This window comes from Cyprinus carpio, chromosome B17, assembly GCF_018340385.1.
Source record: "Cyprinus carpio isolate SPL01 chromosome B17, ASM1834038v1, whole genome shotgun sequence".
Classification (NCBI taxonomy): Eukaryota; Metazoa; Chordata; class Actinopteri; order Cypriniformes; family Cyprinidae; genus Cyprinus; species Cyprinus carpio.
The window spans coordinates 6,137,400-6,160,607 of NC_056613.1; the positions used below are offsets into that span (position 1 = coordinate 6,137,400).

The following is a 23,208-nucleotide window of genomic DNA, read 5'->3' on the forward strand; positions in this document are numbered from 1 at the left end:
TTTTGCAAAGCATTATTTATTTGATATTTCTCAGCAAGGACACTAGTAGTAACTCCAGGCTCAATATTCTTGAGTGAGGCAGAGCCATTTCTGAGGAACTTCATATGTGGCTCTATCTCCTCTATTCTCATCATAAGGAATGTGCCAGGAGCTGCCAGACGTCTGAACGATGGTGTCATAAGCCGGGGTCCTCTGAAAAACAGAGTAAAGCCAACAGTCATCCTAATAATCTTGATTATATAAGATCTCTCCATTCATAAACCTACCTGAAATCGAACTCTTTTTCCTGGGACGTAATGACTGATCACCAGCTGATGGCCACGTTGCCACTTGAAGAAGAGACGTCTGGTTGTGCTGTCTGACAAGCAGGCTTTGTGATCTCTCATCAGATCACGACTAAGAAAGTTACAGTGAACGCCAGAGTGCAAAGCAGCATACAGCAGAAACGGGTCGTCCTCAGATCTGTGGCAGCCATCCAAGAAAATCAGCGCACTCTATCGAAAATACCTTTCATACTTGGTGAATGAAATCATTATGTGTTTATATGGACTTGCTCAGAGAAGGGAAGGGATCGGTACATGCATCACTAACACATTACAAAACCGTTACAAAACACACACACACACACACACACACACACACACACACACACACACACACACACACACACACACACACACACACACACTCACACACAATGTTAGGATTTTAAATGTTTCTGAAATAAGTCTCTTATGCTCACCAAGATACAATAAAAATACAGTAATCAAAATACAGTAAAATCAGTAATGTGAAATAATACAATTTATAAGAATTTTCAGTTTGAAGGTAATTCATTTTATTTATTTTAATTTATTCCTGTCTCACGCGATTCTTCAGAAATCATTCTAATATGCTGAATCTGTGTTCAGTTGTTATAAATTGTGCTCAATTATTAATGGTTCTTATTATCAATGTTGAAAACCTTTTGCTGCTTAATATTTTTGTGGAAACCTTATTTTTTTCAGGATCTTTTGAAAAAGAACAGCATTTGTTTAAAATAGAAATATTTTGTAGCATTATGAATGTCTTTACTGTCACTTTTGATCAATGCATCCATACTGAATAAAAGTATTTATTTATTTTTTCATTCCTACTTAAATTTGATTGGTAGTATATCATGGGTTTCCACAAAATATTAAGCAGCAAAAACATTTTCAACATTGATAATACATGTGTCCAAAGCAGTAAATTTGAATGAATAGCATATTTGAATGTGACACTGAAGACTAGAGTAATCACTGGAATAAATTATATTTTAAAATATATATTCAAACAGAAAACAGTTCTTTTATTTTGTAATAATATTACATTTTTTACTGTATTTTTGATCAAATAAAAGCAGCCTTGGTGACCATAAGAGACTTGTTTTAAAAACATACAAATCTTAATTATTCCAGACCTCTGTCCAGTAGCTGACAAATGCAAAATTGATAGAGTGGGATGTTATTTTGTTGCTAAACATATATTATGATAGTCTAATTAGCATAAAAGTAAGAAATATATTGCAGATTAAACTATTTTCATCAATACCAAACTGGCCACAATGCATTATGGGATTGTTGTCTCCACAAAGCACCTAATTTGACCATAAAAGACAGCATAATCAAGTCACCGATGTTTTAGTACAGCCTTCGTGTTTTAATCGGGATCCCTGTGATCCCTTAAAATGCAGCCTATGTAGACAGCTCATTAGGTTTTGGAACAGTGTGTGAGGTACATAATTGAGGGTCATACTAACATGTTCTCGGTGAAGAAGCAGTGGGCTTTCTGTTTGATCTTGTTCATGTTTTGTCTGTCCCAGTTCCGGGAAGGTTGTAGCATGTGCTTCCTGCCAAGGACCAGGATGTTCAGACCCTGCTGTTCCAGCTCCGACACGACGGCCAGCAACTGCGGAGATAATTCACACTCTCTGTGACCTTTTACCATTTCTATTTAGCTATTAGACATGAATGAGGTCATTCATGATTTCTTTAATGAATGAGAGACCTCAGTTCATTCAGATTGTTCTCTATGAAATGAGCTGCAACCCATGACTTTTTTGGAGGAATTTCCCTTGGCATTACAGATGAATTTGGGACCTTTAGCAGGTCAGCTGTAGGGAAATTATTCTCGCTCACATTGTTTTAACCTACTTCTGTACCACCCACTTACGCACACACCAAGAGGGGGAGTTTCCTGATTACACAGGAAGTTGTTTTTCCAATCCCCCCTATACAAAGTGCAGGCAGTAAAGGTTACAACTGCTTGCTAAAAATATCCAACAGTCTTTGTATGTAGATGTTCTTATTTAACACTTGCATGAACTATTCATAAGACAGGCCTAATTATGTTTAATATAGTGTGTAGGTATTTGTTTTTCTCACTTTTACTTCCAGTAGTTACACAATTCTATTACACCAGGAAGTTAAATTCTACAAGCACCAGGAAGTTAACTGATTAATTAACATTTCATTTTTAGATAGATTTTTTTTATATTGACAATATGTAAATGAGTAGACAAGCTAGAACAGTAGTGCATAATAATAATAATGACATTTGAAGTAATTATATTTTTAATATTACGTATTACATTAAATAATATAAAATTAAACTGTATATATTTTTTAGTTGTAATAACAGTATATATACATGCACATACAAAAAGAATCCATTTAAAAAATAAATGCTATATGAGTGTGTGTGTGTGTGTGTGTGTACATGCACATATGCATGCATAACACTACTGCATAAACCAGCTGCATTGTATTAACTTTCTAAATATATTCCTCACAAAAATTACTGTAATGTCATCTACAGTTTGAATATGCAAAGTGAGTCCCAATGAATTTCAGTTTAGCTTGTATCCTGCATTTTGCTATTTCAGTCACGAGGAAGTGCTAAATGTGGAATTGCAGGTGTGATCATTATCTGCTAATTCATGATAAGGAAGTGAACGGTGAGCCACGGATGGGCTGTTTCACTCTGGAAAGCACCGTACTCACTGTATACCGTAGCACCCTGTTTTATAATCCACCCTTAACCTCTGCCTATTGTCACCTTTGCTTTAGAATTTCTAGATAAAGAGATGCACTTCCTTCCAGCATGTTAGTCTTGTAAATTTATTATCACTTTCTTGCATACAGTTTGGTTACTTAGCCTGTAAACAAATCATATAGGCCTACTTTGGCCACAAATTCACTTCATTTCACTTCCTTTTCACACCCTGCTCAGACTGTGTGCAGACAAATCCGGTTAATACTAGTATGTCAATGAATGCGCCAGTTAGCGAGGAAATAAGGGTAAATGTTACCACCAAAAATAAACTTGACCACAAAAGCACATGTCTGACTTAAAATACAGGGTTAGTCATAGCAAAATGAATGTAAAATCCCCTGCCTCCGTGTACAATTGCTATGGGGAGCGTCTGTGTTAATAAAGTGTGACTGTGTGACGTTCAGATGGAAGCCATGGATGAGTGGGCAGAAAGAAAAAGGATCTGGTCGAAGGTCAAGGGAATCTGTGTTACATCAGAATTTGTAGTTTAATGTCAAGTGAACAATTAAGTTTTATATCTGTTGAAGCAAGATACTACAGGCATAAAAATAAATCAATTGTTTTTTAATGCACTGGTCTATTTTTTGATTTTGGGCTATTTTGCTTCCATAATTTGTTCTCTCTTAGTCTAGTGGAAAGAAAATGTGTTAAATACACATTTAAGTGTTAATTTTATTACAATTGCAATACATTGTGTTTAAAGGCCGTATACTTTAAATGAGTTTCTTCTCATGCACCAACCCAGAAATCTCCACTTCTGTAGCACTTATTTACAGCAGATGTACTAGTTTTATTCCTATCAACGGTATATTCTGAAGGATTTTACAGAGGAAATTGTTCATGTGTCATGATTTATAATATACATTTTATTTCTTAAAAACATGGTGATTTTTTTCTAGCTGTTGACAGTGTTTGCTGTCTATTGAAGGCCCTGAATAAAAAAAAAAAAAGTAATTGCAAGTTATCATCACACAATTCTGATTTTTTTTCTCTCAGTTGTGAGCTTACATCTCACAATTCAGACTTTTTTCTCAGAATTGAGAGATGTAAACTCTCAACTGCGTGTTATAAAGTCAGAATTGCAAGATATAAACTCTAAATTCTGACTTTTCTCAGAACTGTGAGTTTATAACTTACAATTTTGACTTTTTTCCTCAGAATTGCGAGTTTGTATTATGCGACATTGTTTTAAAATGTAAACTCGAAGTTGTGCGAAAAAAGTTAGATGAAAAACTTTTTCTTTTTTCTTTTATAATCACTGGTGGAAACAGGCTTCCATAATTTTCTGATTTACAGAATAATAAAAATAGATATCCAAAATCCCCTCTGTAAAAACTACAATATGTCAACAAAATGAAACAAAAAGTTTGAAAAAGTTTCAAGAAGCTTGTAATTCAAAGCCTCTGTCTGAACGTACTGTGATAACCTGACTGGGAAAGTATGGTGATTTATGCTCTTACAAATAAAAGTTTTCAAATGGTTCTTTTGGAGAAGCTTCCCATTGAACAAAATGCTCTTTGTAGTCTAAACAGTTTATTTAGACTATAAAATGGAAGTTAAAATGTTTTGCTTATTTACTTGTGGTATCTTGCCTTAAAGGGATAGTTCATCCAAAAATGAAAACTCTGTCATCATTTACTTACCTGTAAGAGTTTCAAAAGAACTTTAAAATATATTGTTTTGTGCTCAACAGATGAAAAAAACTCATACAGGTTTGGAATAAGTGGAGGGTGAGTAAATGATGACAGAATCATTGCTCAATGTTCCTAGGCCATTGAAAGTCATTGGTTGTCGGTTAATGGGTGGCGGGTGTGGGTACTTATCTAAAAATATTAGCCTATTTGTTGGCAAAAAATCCCTTAGGAACTATTATAATGGAGCATAACCAAATGTAAAGCCACTTCTGTCTGGGACTGACACCACCTTGTAGGAGGGAGGATGAGTAACACGTTCTGTGTACATGGACACTGAACTTTCCCTTATTTTTCATTTGAGTAACTGTGGGTTTCATGTGTTTGAGGGTCTTTGGGGTTGGAAACTATGAGAAATTGGGCCTGTTCCCTAAACCTGCTCTGCTGAATTAAAATTAACCATGTTTAGCATTGCCCCCTGGTGGAAACTCTGCCACTCATTTCTGTTTTAATGTTTTTTTTTGTCTTTTTTTTTTTTTTTTTTTAGAATATGACTAGTTGAACACTATAGCATGAAGGTAAACAAACATATTTTTTGCAGCTTTAAATCAGAGTAGGTTGACTGTCTAGACAAAAGAAAAAGGTCACAGACAAAGCAGTGTCTTGGAACGTCCAAGCAGTGAAGTTACCATCACTTACCGTCTCAGAGTGGGTGGCTTTGGGTGTTGTGTTAGCCACATTAAGACCGTCAATGACAATATCAAAGGGAGGTCTCTGCTTCACGAACCTCTTAAAGCTTTCAAGCTCCTGTACGGAAAACAAACAAGCGTGTTATTCTCAAATGGTGATACAGTTAATTTATTGTCAAATGGGTGCAATAAATTGGGTGTAGACAATATGCATTGCAAAAATAATTACAATTTTGCAGTGCAATGTAGATATATAGTCAAACATTGCTGTATTTCCATGGTGTTCTGGTGCTAAAACTAGTCAGAGTTTAAAACTCCATGCAAAAAAAAAAAAAAAAAAAGGCAGCGAAGACACAACATCATGCACTCTAGTAACCGTCCTTCAGTTTTTTTCACCTAAAGGAACAGACGGTTGCCCGATTGTATGGGGGTTTTCTATGTAAATTTCCTCACTCTGGTGTTGTGCAGCACATTGCACAAGAGAAAAGCAACCAGTGTTGCACAAGACAGGAAGGACAGCTAAAAACATTACAGTTAGTTCTTAGAATGGACAGAATTGATATCAAACCAGCGTTGGTATTGTTAACTACAACTATTAAAAAACATGTCTATAAAATATCTAAAATAAAACATAAATATTAGATGACAAACTTACACTTAAAGCGTCCCTATTATGGGTAATGAAAGGTTCATATTTTGGTTTTGGGAGTCCCCAACAACAGGTTGACATGCATGCAAGTTCAAAAAAACACTTTCATTGTCTCATAATATCCATTTATTTTTACCTTACTTGCTCAATGACTCTCAAATGATTCACTCAATGATTAATTTTTTTCCAAACCCCTCCTTTGCATGACGTTAATCTGCGGTGATTGGTCCGATTGGTCTCATTTTCATTTCATCATGCCTATAATGGCTGATAAAGAGGCATTTGTGAGCGCTGCTTTGTGTACAGTGTTACCGGGGAAACTGCTATTTAACCGCTCCAGAAGCGGCATCTAGTGGCAAAGAATAAATTTGCATTTTCATTCAGACCAATGCAAAAATACCAACAAGTGGGCGGGCAATATGCTAATGTTTCATGTTGAAGTCAATATGAAACGGCTTGGGATTCGTTTTAAAAACAACTCGTTTTAATGATTCAGAGTCGACTTTTTTTTTTGAGAGAAAATTATAACTTTATACACGGTGCACTTTCAGATTTAAAACTTTGCAGAATGTTTTCATTCACTTAGAGTTGTGTTACACGCTGCATGAAAGGTAATTTTCAAAAATCCATAATGGGGCACTTTAAATGGAAATTACAAATGTTGTGTGGAAAAAAATGTTTTAAGCACATTCAATAACATTTAAACAAGTAAATTTCAGTTGAAGTACTAAAATTACATCTAAATTTTAAAATGAATAAAATATTAAATAAAACTAAACTAAAAAAAATTAAATCTAAATATTTTTTAAAAACTAATAAAAATTAAAAGCACAAAAATTACTAAAAAATATAAGAATAAAAGTTTATTCAAAATATTAATAAATGTCAATAGTATATAAAAAATATATTAAAAGACTATCAAAGCAAGCAAAGGAGGGTTACATACATTAAATTAGGATTTTAGCTTTCTTGAACGGCTGAGGAAAAAATAATTATTTTGCATTTCCGTTCAGTGATGCTAGTACACAGAAATTACAAATTTTACCTTTAAAAAAAATTGTTTAAGAAAAATCATGAGGCCCGGCGGGTGACATTTATAGCAAACAGATATGTCATTGTAGTGATCCTGCCTGAAACTCACGAAACTCTACATATCAGATGAAGTAAAGAGCTGAGATATGTGCAGACATGAATGTACAGGAAGTATAAGGGCAAAACATGCAACTGAGAGATAAAGCAGTGTGTTCACAGATAGTCTGGCAAGTATTGGCCAAGAAGTGAACATACTACGTTCTTTTTGTCAGAGCATTGTACAAAAACAACTATTGTTGAACTGAATTGAATTCCTCCCAGGACAGTTAAAAAATGTTTGACTTTTCCAATCTGTCTTAAGGGATATTTAAGCATTTGTTACCGGCATACAATAGAGCTTCAAACAGAACTTGACCACACCTTCAAAAGCGTGATCAGGTTGTGTTTAGCTGAATAACACAAGAGCATATGGGCCCCTTGAATAGCAGGGCCAAAAAAAGCTAGAACTTCCTCTTTCTTTGTTGTTGTTGTTTAAGAAGAGGTTGAAATACCTCCCGAACTGTCCTTGGCACAACATGTAAACAAAACAAGGGAATTTCCAGCTGGATTAGGGCCCAGGTCACTCCCTCACCTGTCTGTCCTCGAGCCTCAGAGCAGCAAATGGCTTTTGATTTATTAACTTTATCTTCATAGCAAAGTGTGATAGCTAAGTCATGCACACTCATGCCTAGAGTTCATCAGTGCTGAACAAAGTACACAAATACTGAATTAATATACATTTACCCTGATGAAATATTACATAAGTAAAAGTACTAGCCAGACATTAATTTAGTCCCTCCCAAAAAAAAAGGTTTGTGGATGCAGACATATAATTCACAATTAAGCAAGCATTAATGTTAATAAGGTTGCATATTAATTTCAATATCTAACTCTGTATCAGCTGAGTGAATTGAAGCGAATTCTTAACTCAAGATTTGCTCTGATAGAATCACTGAAACAGTTGGCAACTTACTGAAATAAAATAAGTTGAAGTACTAACATTACTCAAATAAATTATAATATAAAGATAAATTAAACCTAAATATAAATTAAACCTAAAGTAGAATGATGAAAACATGACATATGCACATAACAATATTGCTAAAACGTAAACTTAAATTAATACTGAAAATGTAAAAATAATTCAAAATATTTATGAATAGTATGATTTTGAAATGATTTTCAAAATGATTGCTAGTAGATTTCACAATAATTCCAAAGAAATGGCAAGTAACACTGAATTAAACATCAAATTGTGAGGTAAAAAGACTGAAATAGCATTTAAAATGTATAGATAATTGTGTTTTAATGAATAATTTGCAGTGTGTAAATAACTCTAAAATAACGCTGAATCAGATCCATCTAATTCACAAATGAATCATTCTGTGGAATCCGTAAACCTGTTCAACAAGCACAATGATTCAAAAGAATGATTCATCTCAAATCACATGTCATTTTCATTTTCTTCACTTCTAAATAACGAGCAATAGTACATTTCTTCTGAAATGTAGTGGAGTAAAAAGAAATGTATTATGCATTGAAATGCAGTCAAGCAAAGTTTCCAAAATTACAGTTCTCCAATAAATTAAAGATATTCAAACATGAAGTTTTGTAATGGAGGAAAAAAAAACTAATTTGCTACTGTTTTGAGCAAACTGAAGACTTTGCAAGTTCTTCCTCAAAGTTGAGGAAACAACAACAACAATGTGGTGAAGATAAGGCCAACAGCTAATTCACGAGCTTCTGTTTAATACACACAAAGCTGTGTTCAAGTATTCCTGGACAGCCAGGTGGCTGGAAACCAGCACTTTCTGTTCTGCCTAAAGCGTGAGAATTTCTTCTTCTAAAATTCCAATTTCCGCTGCTCCAAAACACTAATATGCAAAAACAGATGATTGCAACCCACGTGTGAAAACCAGAGACCAAAAACGAATAAGTGCAGCTACTTTGCATGCTAAAAATTCTGTTAAGTGTGTGTTAAATAGCTAGTGGGTGAGAGGATGCATGACTGGGGGAGGGGTGAGCGCCATGGACAGAGAGGGGGAAGGGGGCTGGATATTTGGGGAATTCCTTTTTGGTTTTGATGGGGGTTAGCGGTTGGGGATCAGTTGTTCATATCTTGCAGCATTGAGTTCTGCAGCATTGAGTGTTGTTAGTGTTTTCAGTTTTTTGGTGATTTTTATTAAAATGTGCATTTTCACCTGGTTTTAACTACGTGCTGATGACAAAGATCTAGCATTATAAGTGCGTTTTTATTGTGTTTTTGTTTCGCTCCGCATCCTCTCGTGGCCATGGAGAGGTTATGTTGAGTGGGAACAGGAACACCGGGGATTCCCCACTGGTGTCGAGAGGTCACGTGCATGCGGTACCAGCTCGCCCTGCAGAACTCAGTGTACCTACAAAATGGGTGTGTGTCGGACACGCACATTCAAAATAAGTTTAATCCAGATTTCATAGTGATCACAGTCTGGTTTTTTTTTTTTTTGGAACATACACAATAGCCCATGACAATTAAAACCAGCTCCATCAGCCTTGAGTGATTATTAACACACTTGCAAGCTTTTACTTGAATCATTTTAAAAAAAATTACCTGTTCTGTTTCGTTCAAAGCATGCATGAAATTCCAATAAAATGAAAGGCAGCCACACACAAAATTGACAGAGAACAAAGAAATTCGATGAATTAGAGTAAGTGTAAACCATACCATGCCCCACGGCAGACATTAATGAAAAGGCATCTGCAAGTCCTGTACTTTTGCTTATTACAAGCTTGCTGTTTTTGAAACGGGAAAAATAGGCTCCCCCAAGCTCACACTTGACCTAAAAACTGCAGGCCACTGTATGGAAACTAATGCTAATGGTTGATATGCTTGTCTGGATATTATACTTACTTTCTGATTTCGGAATGTGTTAATAACCATACAGTGCATTAACTAAACACCTTGGCCACATTTAAAATCCACTGACAAATATAACTGTTTAAAAGGTTTTATTTGAAAACTAACAATTTAATAACCAATATATATATATATATATATATATATATATATATATATATATATATATATATATATATATTGACAAATATAACTGTTTAAAAGGTTTTATTTGAAAACTAACAATTTACATATATTCTGTTTGGAAGATAAATGATCCTTTAAATCTCCTTTGTGAATGCTTTAAAAGGTATAAACAGTCCTCACTTTAGCTCACAAAAATAGATGGCTGGCAACTACTAAATGTTTTATAACAAACTGACTTCATCATGTATTACAGCAGGAATATGTGTCAATAAAGCAGTTATTAAAGTGCCCCTATTATGGTTAATGAAAGGTTTTGGTTTTGGGAGTCCCCAACAACAGGTTGACATGCATGCAAGGTCAAAAAACACTTTCATTATCTTAAAACATGCATTTATTTTTTCCTTTTTGCTCAATGACTCCTAAATGATTCATTTAATGATTAATTTTTCCAAACCCCTCCTTTGCGTGACGCTAAACTGTGGTGACCCAGTCTGTCATGATTGGTCTACTGCATGCAGCGATCGGTCATTTTCTTAAAAAAAATTATTCTTTTTGCTCATCTTGTCTAGCTCCACGATGCGCATGCATACTCTGTGTACAACGGTTCAAGACAGGGTATGTCTTAAAACCCCCACCACTTTTCTCCTCCAACTTCAAAATCGTCCTTCATCGTTGTTTAAATTTATTTATTTTTCTTTTTTTTTGGAAAGAGTGCACGTTCACTTTGTAAACACTGGGTCGGTGCTTCTGCAGCGATGTCGGATGATTTTGGAGTTGGAGGAAAAAATGAGTTGGGATTTTTTTGACATACCCTAACTGTACCCTAACGGATTTCCCTTCACAGTGCAGCGTACAGCGTCTTCTCCACAGGAATCCGCTACTGTATTTGACGGAGGAGAGGTTCAAGTTTTCCCGGGTCTGCACGCACAAAAAGTGGGTGGGCATAAATATGCTAATGTTTCAGTTTGACATCACCTTGAAACAGCTAAAGAGTCATTTTAAAAACGACTCGTTTTCATGACTCTGAGTCGACTCTTTCTTTTGAAAGACAATAACTTTACACGGTGCACTTTTAGATTTAAAACTTTGCAGGATGTTTTCATTCACTTAGAGCTGTGTTACACACTACATGAACGGTAATTTTGAAAAATCCATAATAGGAGCACTTTAACACACTGAGTAACTATTATCATGTGTCTAAATAATAAAATTTATATATGTACATTTAAATATTTTAATAATCATTTACTTACACTTTCTTAATTATCTCATGAACCACCCACTGACAACTCCTTAATAACTGGTTTGTAAATAATGTAATAATTTAGAAATGATAAACTGATCATTAATAAAGAATGAAAATACAATTATTAAACATTATAGATATGCTCAAGAACAAAACATTTATAACTGTATTTATAAACTGCTTACTAATGGCTATTAATGTTGGAACAATGCTTTATAAAGGATGAATTGACTATTTACTAATGCTTAACTAATGATTCATAATGTGCAGTTATTATAAAGCATTACCCTTTTTTTTCTTGTTTAAAAGCACAAATATTCTATGTAATCTCACAATTACTATTAGGTCATGTATAATAACTATGCAATATTTTAAAGGTTTATCAATTAGTTTTTGATGAAGTATAGCATGTCACACAGCAGGACACAGTTGTCATAGCTTGGCAAGTCACGTGAACCACCCAAAAGCACCACATTTTTTTCCCTTTAAAGGCAAAATGATCATCTAGGGGTTTTCAAATGCTTCTGCAGAGTTTTGACTGGGGGTGTTTGAACTGTCTTGCACTGGTTTCACTTCATAAGGCACTGCTGCAGCGATGGCGGGGGGCTGGAGCCCATGCATCGCTGCAGACAGACAGGCAGGCAGGCAAGCAGGGACTTTCCAGGGTCACTCATGTGAGAGGCTTTTGAGGGCTGAAATGTGAAAGCCCATTGTGTTGCGTTTAACGACAGCAAAAAGCACATAGGCAGTACACACGTCTCCGCATCAATCATGTGCACGACCAAATTAGAGACTCTTTATGGCTATACTGAGTACTCTGTTTTTCCAAGATGTACTGTATAAAAATGTCCCTTTCTGAAACAGTGCTTGGAAACTGAATGTGTTTCCTAACCGTGAGAACGGTGTTTGCAAACAAACACGCCTGTTCTCTCTGGGAAATGGAATTTCAGAGGAGCTGCTTGCCTTGTGACCTTGTGTCTTCGGTTGGACTGCATTCATGAGCTTTCTAAACGGGGACCGGACAGACACATGAAGGAACATGTGTTGGAAAGCCCCTGCATCATATCTAAATGTGGAACTAGACAGGATCACATGCTTTTGACATCTATAGACCCCAAGGCCTGAAAAAAGCAGCCCTCCGGACAACAACATCATCTAATTCAGGGGAAGACTCCATTTAAAACAGAGCTCAAAACTGCATGGAACATCTTCTAATTCTGGACGGCTACCCAACTTGTCTATCATGACGTTGCGGCCTATTTGGTGCAACGCAGAAAATAGCTTTAGTTTTTAGTCTGTTTTAGTTTGTTTAAACACGAATTAAAGGCATTTGAAAGTTAGGTTATATATAACACATGTAACATGTATATAACATGTTTAATCAGTCATGTAGAAATGTGAATAGAGGGTGTATAGGACGCTATCGCCATCTAGTGGAGAGATACTACATGAACTACATAATAAAGCCTCACTAAACTTACATTTACCTTTAATCATTTAGCAGATGCTTTTATCCAAACCTTTTATACAAACTTCAAACTATAAAGGTGAATTTCATAAAATGCACCCAGGTCACACTTCACCAGGGAATCAAAAAGATTAAAAAATATTTTGTATAAAGATTTTTTGTGTTTTGATTAATTTAGTTTTAGGAATTTTTATTTTATTTTGTATAAAGATTAGTATGCATTTAGCAGACGCTTTTATCCAAAGCGACTTACAGTGCATTCAGGCTATCAATTTTTACCTATATATTTTATGCTAAAAAAAAATCTGCTAATAGTTATTGATATTTATTAAAACATATATTATAACATTTTTTCACAATTAAAATAATATATTGTGTTTGTACAGTATCTAGTTATCATTAACTTTGGTAAATCTACTCTGGTAAAAGGCGGCTATAATGTTGGAGACAGACCTCTGGGGTGGTTTTCTTGAAGACGTCACTTCCTTCTATCACTTTCTTCATCACTTTGTCCTTCAGCTCAGCATACTCTTCCTCAGTCAGTTGAATGGATTCAAGCGATGCCTTGCAATTTTCGCACTCTCCACTAAAACACAAGATATTTCCACACCAATAATCAATTAACAATAGTCTATACGGACAATATTTTTAACAAAAACTGAAGATTGAAATTGGTACCTGGGGGCCACGTATGAGAACCTCCCACTCCATTTCTGATCCGGGAAACTGTGCAGATGGAGAAAATAAAGCATTTAAATTAAATATTTGCAATAATGGAATAAATAGCTAATTATTTACATTTATATGATGTAATAAAAAATTTAATATTTTAATTTATGTACTTATATTTTACATTTACCTCTCAAACCAAGCTTTGATAGTTTGAATCAGCGGCTCCTCTGGGTAGATCTGATTATCTCTCATATATGACAGAACAGAAAAGAGCTTGTCCTCCTGTCCTCGCTGAGTGATGCCGCTCTGAAACAGGCACTGCCAGGTGTCCTGATTAGGTACGAGACCCAGATCCAGGAGCTCATCGTACAGCATCCAGCTCGTCTCAGCGTCACCATGAAGCGCCGCCCCAGCGATGGCATCACTATAGTTACGAGGAGACGGCAGGAGGGCCTTTTTCATCCCCTCCAGCACCACAAGCGCCTCCCTCCAGCGTTCAGTTTGACTGAAGCCTTTAATAAACAGGGACGAGGCTCCAGAGTCAAGAGTTTTAAAGCAAGTTCTCATGATGCCATAAGTGTCAAACACCTCTGAGTGGTGTCCACCTGTGACACACAGCGTGAGATATCTCAAAAGGAGTTCATAGGAAAGGGTGCCTTTGTCCTGAACCACGTAGACCAAGAGAGATTTGGCGATGTTGATGTCTGCATTAGTGGCCAGCAGTCCTTCCATCGTTTGCATCTCAAAGCGTTCAGGTTTGGAGGAGCTCTCTTTGAGCTTTGCCCATTCGGATGTGGTCAGCGGATGATTAGGAAGGGCAACTTTCACAGATCCTCTTCCTCTCGTGGGTGTGTTATTTGCCAGCTCTTCTGTATCCGCCCCAGCTCTCTTTTTCATATATTCAGCAGTTCTTTTGGCCGTTCCAGCAGTAAATACTGAATTGGGGAATGCAGGCCTCGTTCTGGGAGTGAACCCTTTTTCTTTGGAAACTCGGCTGTGTGTTTGTTTGTCTCCTTTTGTGCTGTAATATAGTGTTTGTTGGTTTATGATAAACCGGACAGCATGCATAATGTTGTGTTGTTGTAAACAAGCCAAAGCAGGCCTGAGATACAAACGGTTGACATCCCATGATGTGCAGAGATGCTTTATGCAAGTCCTTGATTTTGACACAACAAGAGATCCCATTTCCCTTTATGTAATATGTATATTAAATAACTAATTCTGTCTCAAAATCTCAATGCTTTGCGAATTAAGGTCTCTTTTAATGTTCAACCCACATACAATAATACACACTAACTTTAAAGAGATATATTTAATAGTACTTATATCTAGAATTAATAGATTTAAATAATATTCAGCTATTTATTCTCTTAAGAATTGTCCTTTTGTATTTAAAGCACAAGTATTCGTGAGTTCCTTAGACCCACTAAGATATCTCATAGGTTTATTTTAAACCCAGTTTTGTCAATGCAATCGTCGCTAATTTAAACAAGAACATATAACTTACAGGATCTGGTCAAAAGTTCGTGAATCTAACCAGAAGGCAAGTGCATGCCAAAGCGAGAAGCCATCTTCTCTCGAGTAGTCGCTCTTTGATTACGTCACTCGTGCGCCTTTAGGTCAGAGATGTAAACAGTTCTCAAACATACTACAATTGGTCAATAATTGGTCTTAATTTTGTTAGTTTAAAATATATTATGATCAAATAAAGTTAATAATGGCAAACAATAAAACCGCACATTGGAAAGATTTACCGCGGGAAAGACTAGCCTATGTGAAACAATGAATGAATCTTAGCTAATCAGGAGTTATAGAGATTTTTAACAAGATCAAGGAGCGATGTTTTAAATAACATAAAATGTGTAGTTTTGTACTTAAATCTACCTATCAGGTGGTATAATCACGCTAGAAAGCATTCAAAATCGCTTAAGAAAATACCGTGGTTTTACTATAGTAACACTAACTGTGGTAAACATTACATTTAATGGAAATATTGTAGATTTAGACTATACTAAATATTTTATATTAGGGGGCTAACGTTTAGAGATTAGGGATTAGTTACAACAAATATAATAGTTTGTTGTGTAGTTCCTGTTATACAAAATCTGATGAAAAATTAATATAATTAATAATTGTGCTGTAATTATAGAAGTATTTCTAAAGGGTATACCAGACTTAACAATTATCCTTTGGTCAAGATTAGACAATTAAGCTTGACTTTATAAATGATGTATTTAATTGTAATATTGTGCTAAATGAAAACTCGGCTAATATGATTTTCATATGTAAAATCGTAGTAAAACATTTGAAGCGTTAGTATTTTAACTAATATATTAAGACCGTAAATAATGGAGACATGAAAAAGTATTGCATACAGTAGAAATGGTGGTGAGGAGCCATCTATGGTTTTGCTAATGATTTTACTGTGAATAGTAAACTATGGAGGAGGTCTGTACAGTGTGAATAATCATAATGTGTGGTAAAATCTTTCTTTGTATTGAACAGATGAGGAGAAGAGAGCAGAGGAAACTGAATTGTTCACTAAGTATTATAGTGAATGGAAAGGAGGTGAAAAAGGAGAAGATGACTCATTTAAACACATCCCACGCTTCTACTACAGGGTGAGCTGAAAAACTCTTAAAATGTCATTTATCAGCTATCAGTGTCACATGATCCTTCAGAAATCATTCTAATATGCTGATTTGCTGCTCGAGAAACATTTCTTATCATCACTTTTGAAAACAGTTGTGCTGCTTAATATTTTTTGGAAATTTTTTTAGGATTCTGTGATGAATGGAAAGTTCAAATGAACAGCTTTTTTTCTTTTCTTTTTTAACATTATAAATGTCTCTTCTGTCACTTTTGATCACTTTAATGCATCCTCGCTTAACAGAAGTATTAATTTCTTTAAAAAATAATCTTGCCGACCCCAAACTTTTGAACACTGGCGTACGTATTGCCTTCTTAATCTTAACCCTCCAATATTTCATATCAGCTTCCTGCAGAAGATGAAGTCTTGCTGCAGAAGCTCAGAGAAGAATCGAGGGCAGTGTTTCTCCAGAGGAAAGCCGGGAACTACTGGACAATGAAGAGTTACAAGTAAGAGAGCATTTTATTGGGCTGGTGTCCCAAGGTTAACATTCATTATCTGCTTTAGTTAAGTTATTAAATGTATTTTAAATGTTTTTTTCTTTCTATAGAACCTTTGGTTTCTTCTCGATATGCATCAAGTGCCGCCCACGAGCGCTGACGAAGCCATGATCAGTTATGAGAGTTTCCTAAAGGTTGGAGAAAAAGCAGGTGGCAAATGCAAGTGCGTGCATCACAGAAAATTGTATAGTGATCAATGATTGTCACTCGAAACCATGAGTATGACAGGCTGATAACTGTATTCTAAGTCAGTGTGATTCGTAGGTGAACAGTGCTCATGACTCACTGAGATGTTTGTTTCACGATCATTACACCCCGTCAGGCTTTTCTTCACCGCCCAAGTCTACGCCAAACTACTTCATAATGATCCATATGGGAGGATATCAATTATGCAGTTCTTCAACTATGTCATGAGAAAAGGTATTGCATTCTCATCTTATGATGTAAGTTAATTATGAGTCTTTGAGTTCTTTTAAATGACTCTGAGATGTGTAGATCACATGTTGCTCTGCGTTTCTTCTCTGGCAGTGTGGCTGCACCAGACCAGGATTGGTTCGAGTCTTTATGATGTAGCAGGTCAGGGTTATCTCCGTGAGTCTGTAAGGAATCACATTTTACCCTCAGAAACACAGTAAAAATCACAGTATTGATCTTCTTAGGAGTAAAGATGTGTTGTTGAACGTTCTGCAGGATTTGGAGAACTACATTCTAGAGTTAATTCCCACACTCCCTTAACTAGATGGCATTTCTATTCGTTTTATGTTTGCACTGCGGTTCACAAGTTCTTCTTCTTCCTTGATCCTCTGCATACTGGTAATTCTCCTGTGGTTGTGCTGTTACAGTTTGCCTTTTAATTTACGTCAGAGCACCTGCAGACATTATTTAGATTTTACCCTGCATTCCAGAATCATTCCAATGTTTTGTACTTGCTCTGCAGGGAAGATAAAAATTCAGGACATTCTGGCTTGCAGTTTCTTGGATGACCTACTTGAGGTAGCATATAGATTCTCAGTCAAGTGAATCTTTATTACTAATATAAGAATATCTATATACACACTACCTTGAAAAAGTTTTTAAAGATCCTTCAGAAATCATTCTGCTCATTTGCTGCAATGTTGAAAACGGTTGCTTAATATTTTTGTGAAAATTTTGAGATATTTTGGATTAATAAAAAGTTCAAAAGAACAGCATTTGGGACATTGTGCTAATCCGATGTATTCATTTATAGCTTCGAGACGAGGAGCTGTCCAAAGAGAGTCAGGAGTCTAACTGGTTCTCTGCACCTTCTGCTCTTTGAGTTTATGGTATGCCTGCAAAACACACTTAATCAGTGTTATAGAAGTTAAATCTCATATGTTCATCGTCATATCTCCTGTTTACAGGTCAGTACCTCAACTTTATAAGGACCATAATGGGATGCTCAGTAAGGAAGAGCTGTCTTGATATGGCAAAGGAACTCTATCTGGTGTTTTCCTAGACTGTGTCTACCAGGAATGCTTAACCTATGATGGTGAAATGGTATAACCCTCTGTCTTAATTAATCATTTGCATTAGACTAAGAGTTAGATGAGAGAAAATCCCTGAAAAGTTGTCTGCTGTCCAAATGATAGTTTTGTGGGCAGGGATACCTGAGTACATGTCCTGTTTCCAGATATACATGTACAAAGTCTTTTCAAAGTCTCTTATGCTCACTAAGGCTGCATTTATTTGATTAAAAATACTGTAAAAATTGGGAAATAATATTATAATTTAATATAATTAATGTTTTCTGTGTTAATATTTTGATATTTTAACTGTTTTAATATTTTAAAGTGTTATCCATTCCAGTGATGAGAAAGCTGAATTTTCGGAAACAAGAAACATTTCTTATTATCAGTGTTGAAAATTGTTATCTTGCTGTTTTGCTGCTTAATAATTTTGTGGAAACTATGATTAATTTCTTTAAAAAAAAAATCTTTAAATCTAAATTTTAAACCTTTGTGTACTTTTGACTTTCAATATATAAAAAAATGAATGTTATGATGTTACTCTGGAAAAAGACTTCACTTGAATACATCCAAGCAGACATTTGCCACTGAAAATAGGCATATAATATTCTTATATGCATGGAATTTCAGTATCTAAAAACTTAACCATGCAATATGTAATGATTTTTTAACACCCCCATTTAGGACTATAAGACCTCTCTAGACTTTGTGCTGGCTCTAGAGAACAGGAAAGAGCCTGTGGCCCTCCATTATATAATCAAACTATTAGACATGGCAAACAAAGGCTATCTCAGTGTATTTGCCCTCAACTACTTCTTAAGGGTAAATAAACATTTTTGAAGTCAAGCAAAAATACATTTTTGCTTTTTATAAATATGTATTTTATATATTTGCACTAAGCAAAAATGAACCTATTCATCTGTGATATCAGGCCATTCAGAAACAAATGAAAATCCATGGGCAGGAGCCAGTTTCCTTTCAGGATGTTAAGGTAAATGGCCTTTATATAGTAAAAAGCAATCTATTAACATGTAGGGAAGTGGGTGTTTTGGGTCATAAAATGGTGATCAAAATTCTGTGTCTACAGGATGAAATCTTTTATGGTAAAACCTAAAGATCCGTCTAAGATCACACTACAGGACCTGGTAGACAGCGGTCAGGGTGATACCGTCACTAGCATCCTCATCGACCTCAATGGCTTCTGGACTTACGAGAACAGAGAGGTGCTGGTGGCTGATGACAGCTGATTTAGATGACACACAACATCATTACGTTGCCAAATCAAGTTGTGCTATTGGACCAATTGAGCTACTCTGAACGAGGAAAAAAAACTTTAGCCAAGAGGAATTCACAGAATAGCTCATTTGTATATTGAGCTGTTTATTAAGTAATATGTACAAAACAAACTGTATTTTTTCACCTACATTATAGAAAGGTAGGTGTGTTTTCACCTACATAATACAAAATTATTGTACACAATAAATTACACACTCTCCAAATGAAATGCTTTTTTCTGTGCGTGTCAGATGGGTGGACAAATTGAACTCAAATCTCATGGGTAAAGCACACATTTACATGCATGCCAAAAATAATGGATTCACATAAAAAGAATATTTGGTTACAAAAATAACTTCTTGAATGTTGTCAGCTCTGAAAACGCTGACTTAAGAAAGAGGGAATATTCCCATCTGACAACTCCTAGCATCACCAGTAACATAGAAATGTCTAAGTATTATAAGTACTCCCATTATACAGCATTGTAAAAGATTGGTAATCCATGCAGTTGTTATAGTGTTTAGCTTAGGCTATTTCAGGTAACAATGAATTGTTGTAGTGACTCAGAGGTTTTATATGGATATATATGGTTTTATAAGGAACATTATTTCCACCACAGAATAAAAAATATGTACATTTTCTGAAGGAAATGGGAGTGGTGCTCAACGTGGCAAAACTTTTTATAATTTAACAATTAGAATTTGTATGTTTTAACACATGACTAATCGCTAATAACATATAGTTATTTACTGCTGGCATGTGTAGCATGTTGGAAGTCTTGCTTGCTAACATGAGTCAAAAGAGCCAAGTCCCATGTCACAATGTTCTGATGCAGAGATATAGGTCTTGCTAAACGGCTGCTAGGGCACTCCGATTGGTTGCTAATTGTGACTTTTTAATCTTTCAAATTCTGACTTTTTTCTCAGAATTGCTAGTTTATATCTTGCAGTTGTGAGGTTTTCTTTTTTCTTTAAATTTAGGTTAGGTGTCTAAAAATTGTCAAAAAAAAAAAAAAAGAGAACTGCAAAATTCAGAGAAAAAGTCAGATTTGTAAAGTAAATTCACAATTACTTTTTACATTTTTATTCCATGCCAGAAATAAGCTTCCATAGTTTTATGTATGGCTTGTAAAAGGATTATTAAACAGTTCTGCATTAAAAGCAGAACCATTGTGAGCTATGCATAAACAACGTTACCTTCATGTTTAACTTCGTGTAAACTTCCCCTCCAAAAAAGAAACCTAGCACTCCTCACATCTAAGGTTAATATGGTAAAAACCATCTAATATGCTCAATCAACTAAACAGTATTTTAGGAGGGAATGGGGGCAGGCACTTTATTAGCATCAGATGAAGCATGTGATTCCTGCTCCAGTTCAAAGGTCACGTTCACAAAAGAAGCAGTTCCTTCTGGTTGCTCGATCTTTGGCTGCTGGCCGTCCTGATTGTGCTGCTCCTCAAAACGCCGTTCTGCCTCCTCAGAGAGACGGTTCTCCTGCTCTTCTTCCTCCTCCTGTGGATTACACAGTATTAGGATCTCACAATGTGAATGCTGCTCAGAATCTCTCAAAGCAAGCACAATAGTAATTGTACATGCTACTTTTGAGAATATCAGCTAATAAATGAAGGCTGTAGAATTATAATAGCGGTGTGCAAACCTCTTTCTTAATCCTGTAGTACTCATCAATTGCATACTGGTATTTTGGCGTCGTGATTCCCAGCAGTGAGGCCATTTTCTCTCCAAGATAGTCACAGACTGAAATATTTGGGTTGAAATGTTAATTCTGGACTGTTTTTGTATGATTAAATGTCACAGGCTGGAAAGAGTTTCATTACCTGAGATGGTCGAGGTAGCCACTCTCCACATTTGGAACCAGACGTATGGACCCCAGGTCAACTTTGACTATAATCAGAGATACAAAGTTACTACGATGTTCAGATTATTAACTTGTTTAATCCCACAATTGGACCGTAAAAAGGTTTTCATTTATAAAGCTCTAACAACCTTACTAGTGTACTTCCTGCAAATATGGGAAAAATAAAGGGTCTCAATTAAATATGTGCAGTTTTACATGATTAGTGCAAATTGTCACATGACCAGAGCAGCATATTTCCTGTTTGCAACTTGAGAAGATGATGGCTGCATCAAAGCTCCAAAACTAAAGGCTAGTAAAGTGTCTTAATATTAATATATGACAAAGATTTTTGGTACACATGTTCTTTAGGGTGTCTAGTATTAATACATGCATTCACATATATTTTTAGTTTTGTTGAGTGTGGTCATAGAATGAGTAAACATGTTGATGGTCTCTGTTGTTATCGGTTGGTGTAAGGTTGGTTAACAGTGTTTATCTATTTGAATTTGATTGTGGTTGATGGTGTAAGATGTTGTAATATGTTGATATTGCAAAATATTGCACTAAATTAAAAAAATCTATTGTTAGAAGTAATGATGTGGTAATACTCTAAGCATTAATATAAACATTTTATTATATATATATATTTTATTTATTTATTTATTTTTATCTGTGTTCCTATCAATGTTGCATAAGTTTTTTTTTCTTATTATTTTTTCTGCATAATAGTAACCCTAGAATGTGATCAAACAGTTTAAAATAGCTGGGATAAAATATCTAACCATATTTATGACTGCAGAAATATGTTATTTCAGTACACACATTATCCCACCGAACATAAAACACAATTTTTCACACACTTTTCCAAAAAAAATGTCAAAAAATAATTATTGATTATTTCAAAGAGTTACTAATGACACACAATTTGGATATTTTCAAGTCTGGGAAAATTTTGGGATTAAACTGGTTAAAACGAAACGACTGAAACAACACTTATATTTAACGATTTGATGCAACTCACCGTATCCACTGTACTTAAAGTCTTCGCTTTCTCTGGTTCTTCTTCCTCCTCTTCATCTGTGCTGTACTCTTCCATGGTTTCACCAGAGGCAAAGTAGATTGTTCTGCGAGGAATCTTTGGCTTCTTTTTGCCCAGATCTCCAAGTTCCACATTTTCAAACTCCTTCACCACTGTTGAACTCTAAACCAGTCAAAAAATAAATAAATAAATAAATAAATAAATAAATATTTAATTTACCAAGAACATTACACACTGTTACAGAGAGGTAGACAGGCCTATATAAACTACATTACAAGATCTTAATATTATATTACACTATCATTGTGTAAATTAAACTAGATAAATAGACTTCCGTAAATCTTATTATTATATCATTAATATTATATAAATTACATATTATCAAACTTGTTTAATCGCTAGACTAAGATGTAACGAACAAGGAAGTAGAATCCTCGACTGTTGTCTACAACAAAACAAAGCATGTAATTCCATGACCTCACTTATTATATTTAAAAATTAATTTACCTTTTCCGTGTCCATAGTTTGCCCCAGAGACACGTTAACGTTTGTGAGGTACAGCGACAGTTCAGCCATGTCTTCTTCAGTCCTTTCTGTTGCTTTCTTCGAGCGCTTCCGCAGCGTCAACCAGGAAGTGACGTCACATGTAAACAATTTCTACTTAAATAGATTATTAGAATAGAACTAATTCTATTCTAATTCATTAAATCGTAATTAACTCGTTAAAACGCAGACAATTTTACAGAAGACTTATAAAGGATATTTACAAATTCATATAGAAAGTTATTTTTTATTCAAGCTGACTCTAGTCTGTTGAATGTGAGCTGATGCAGAGGTCTGAATTAAATTTTGTAAATGGATTTCAGTTTGTTTTAATAGT

At 35.1% G+C, this 23,208-nt stretch overlaps 2 protein-coding genes and 1 pseudogene across 3 annotated transcripts; 1 reads left to right on the top strand and 2 right to left on the bottom strand.

Annotated features, from left to right (window-relative positions):
* Positions 1 to 15,151, bottom strand: prorp (protein only RNase P catalytic subunit). Of its 2 annotated transcripts, XM_042743345.1 has the most exons (8): positions 15,031 to 15,133; positions 13,711 to 14,544; positions 13,530 to 13,577; positions 13,305 to 13,437; positions 5,406 to 5,513; positions 1,781 to 1,929; positions 267 to 462; positions 1 to 192 (listed from the first exon to the last, which is right to left on the bottom strand). In XM_042743345.1, the coding sequence occupies exons 2-8, from the start codon at positions 14,418 to 14,420 to the stop codon at positions 61 to 63; spliced, it is 1,476 nt and encodes a 491-aa protein (XP_042599279.1). In that variant the 5' UTR covers positions 14,421 to 14,544; positions 15,031 to 15,133; the 3' UTR covers positions 1 to 60. The 2 variants fall into 2 exon arrangements, with proteins under 2 accessions (XP_042599279.1, XP_018961783.1); XM_019106238.2 differs by having other exon boundaries at positions 13,711 to 15,151.
* Positions 15,130 to 19,636, top strand: LOC109092432 (annotated as a pseudogene).
* On the bottom strand, positions 19,508 to 22,993 carry LOC109092431 (protein FAM177A1-like). The gene is made up of 5 exons (XM_042743349.1): positions 22,836 to 22,993; positions 22,311 to 22,490; positions 21,270 to 21,336; positions 21,092 to 21,189; positions 19,508 to 20,946 (listed from the first exon to the last, which is right to left on the bottom strand). Exons 1-5 carry the CDS (start codon positions 22,902 to 22,904, stop codon positions 20,746 to 20,748), a joined length of 615 nt encoding a protein of 204 aa, XP_042599283.1. The 5' UTR covers positions 22,905 to 22,993; the 3' UTR covers positions 19,508 to 20,745.
* Positions 22,994 to 23,208: the final 215 nt, after the last annotated feature.

Bases quoted from the DNA above. Each gene is read 5' to 3' on its own strand.
- prorp (XM_019106238.2), bottom strand. From the start codon at position 14,708: ATGGGATCTCTTGTTGTGTCAAAATCAAGGACTTGCATAAAGCATCTC. The intron at 13,438-13,529 runs GTACCAATTTCA...CTTGTGTTTTAG, and splicing joins TTCTCATACGTGGCCCCCAG to TGGAGAGTGCGAAAATTGCA. The intron at 5,514-13,304 runs GTCTGTCTCCAA...TTTTCCGTACAG, and splicing joins TCAAGAAAACCACCCCAGAG to GAGCTTGAAAGCTTTAAGAG.
- LOC109092431 (XM_042743349.1), bottom strand. From the start codon at position 22,904: ATGGCTGAACTGTCGCTGTACCTCACAAACGTTAACGTGTCTCTGGGG. The intron at 21,337-22,310 runs GTGAGTTGCATC...CTCTGATTATAG, and splicing joins CTTTAAGTACAGTGGATACG to TCAAAGTTGACCTGGGGTCC. The intron at 21,190-21,269 runs GTAATGAAACTC...CAAATATTTCAG, and splicing joins GGCTACCTCGACCATCTCAG to TCTGTGACTATCTTGGAGAG.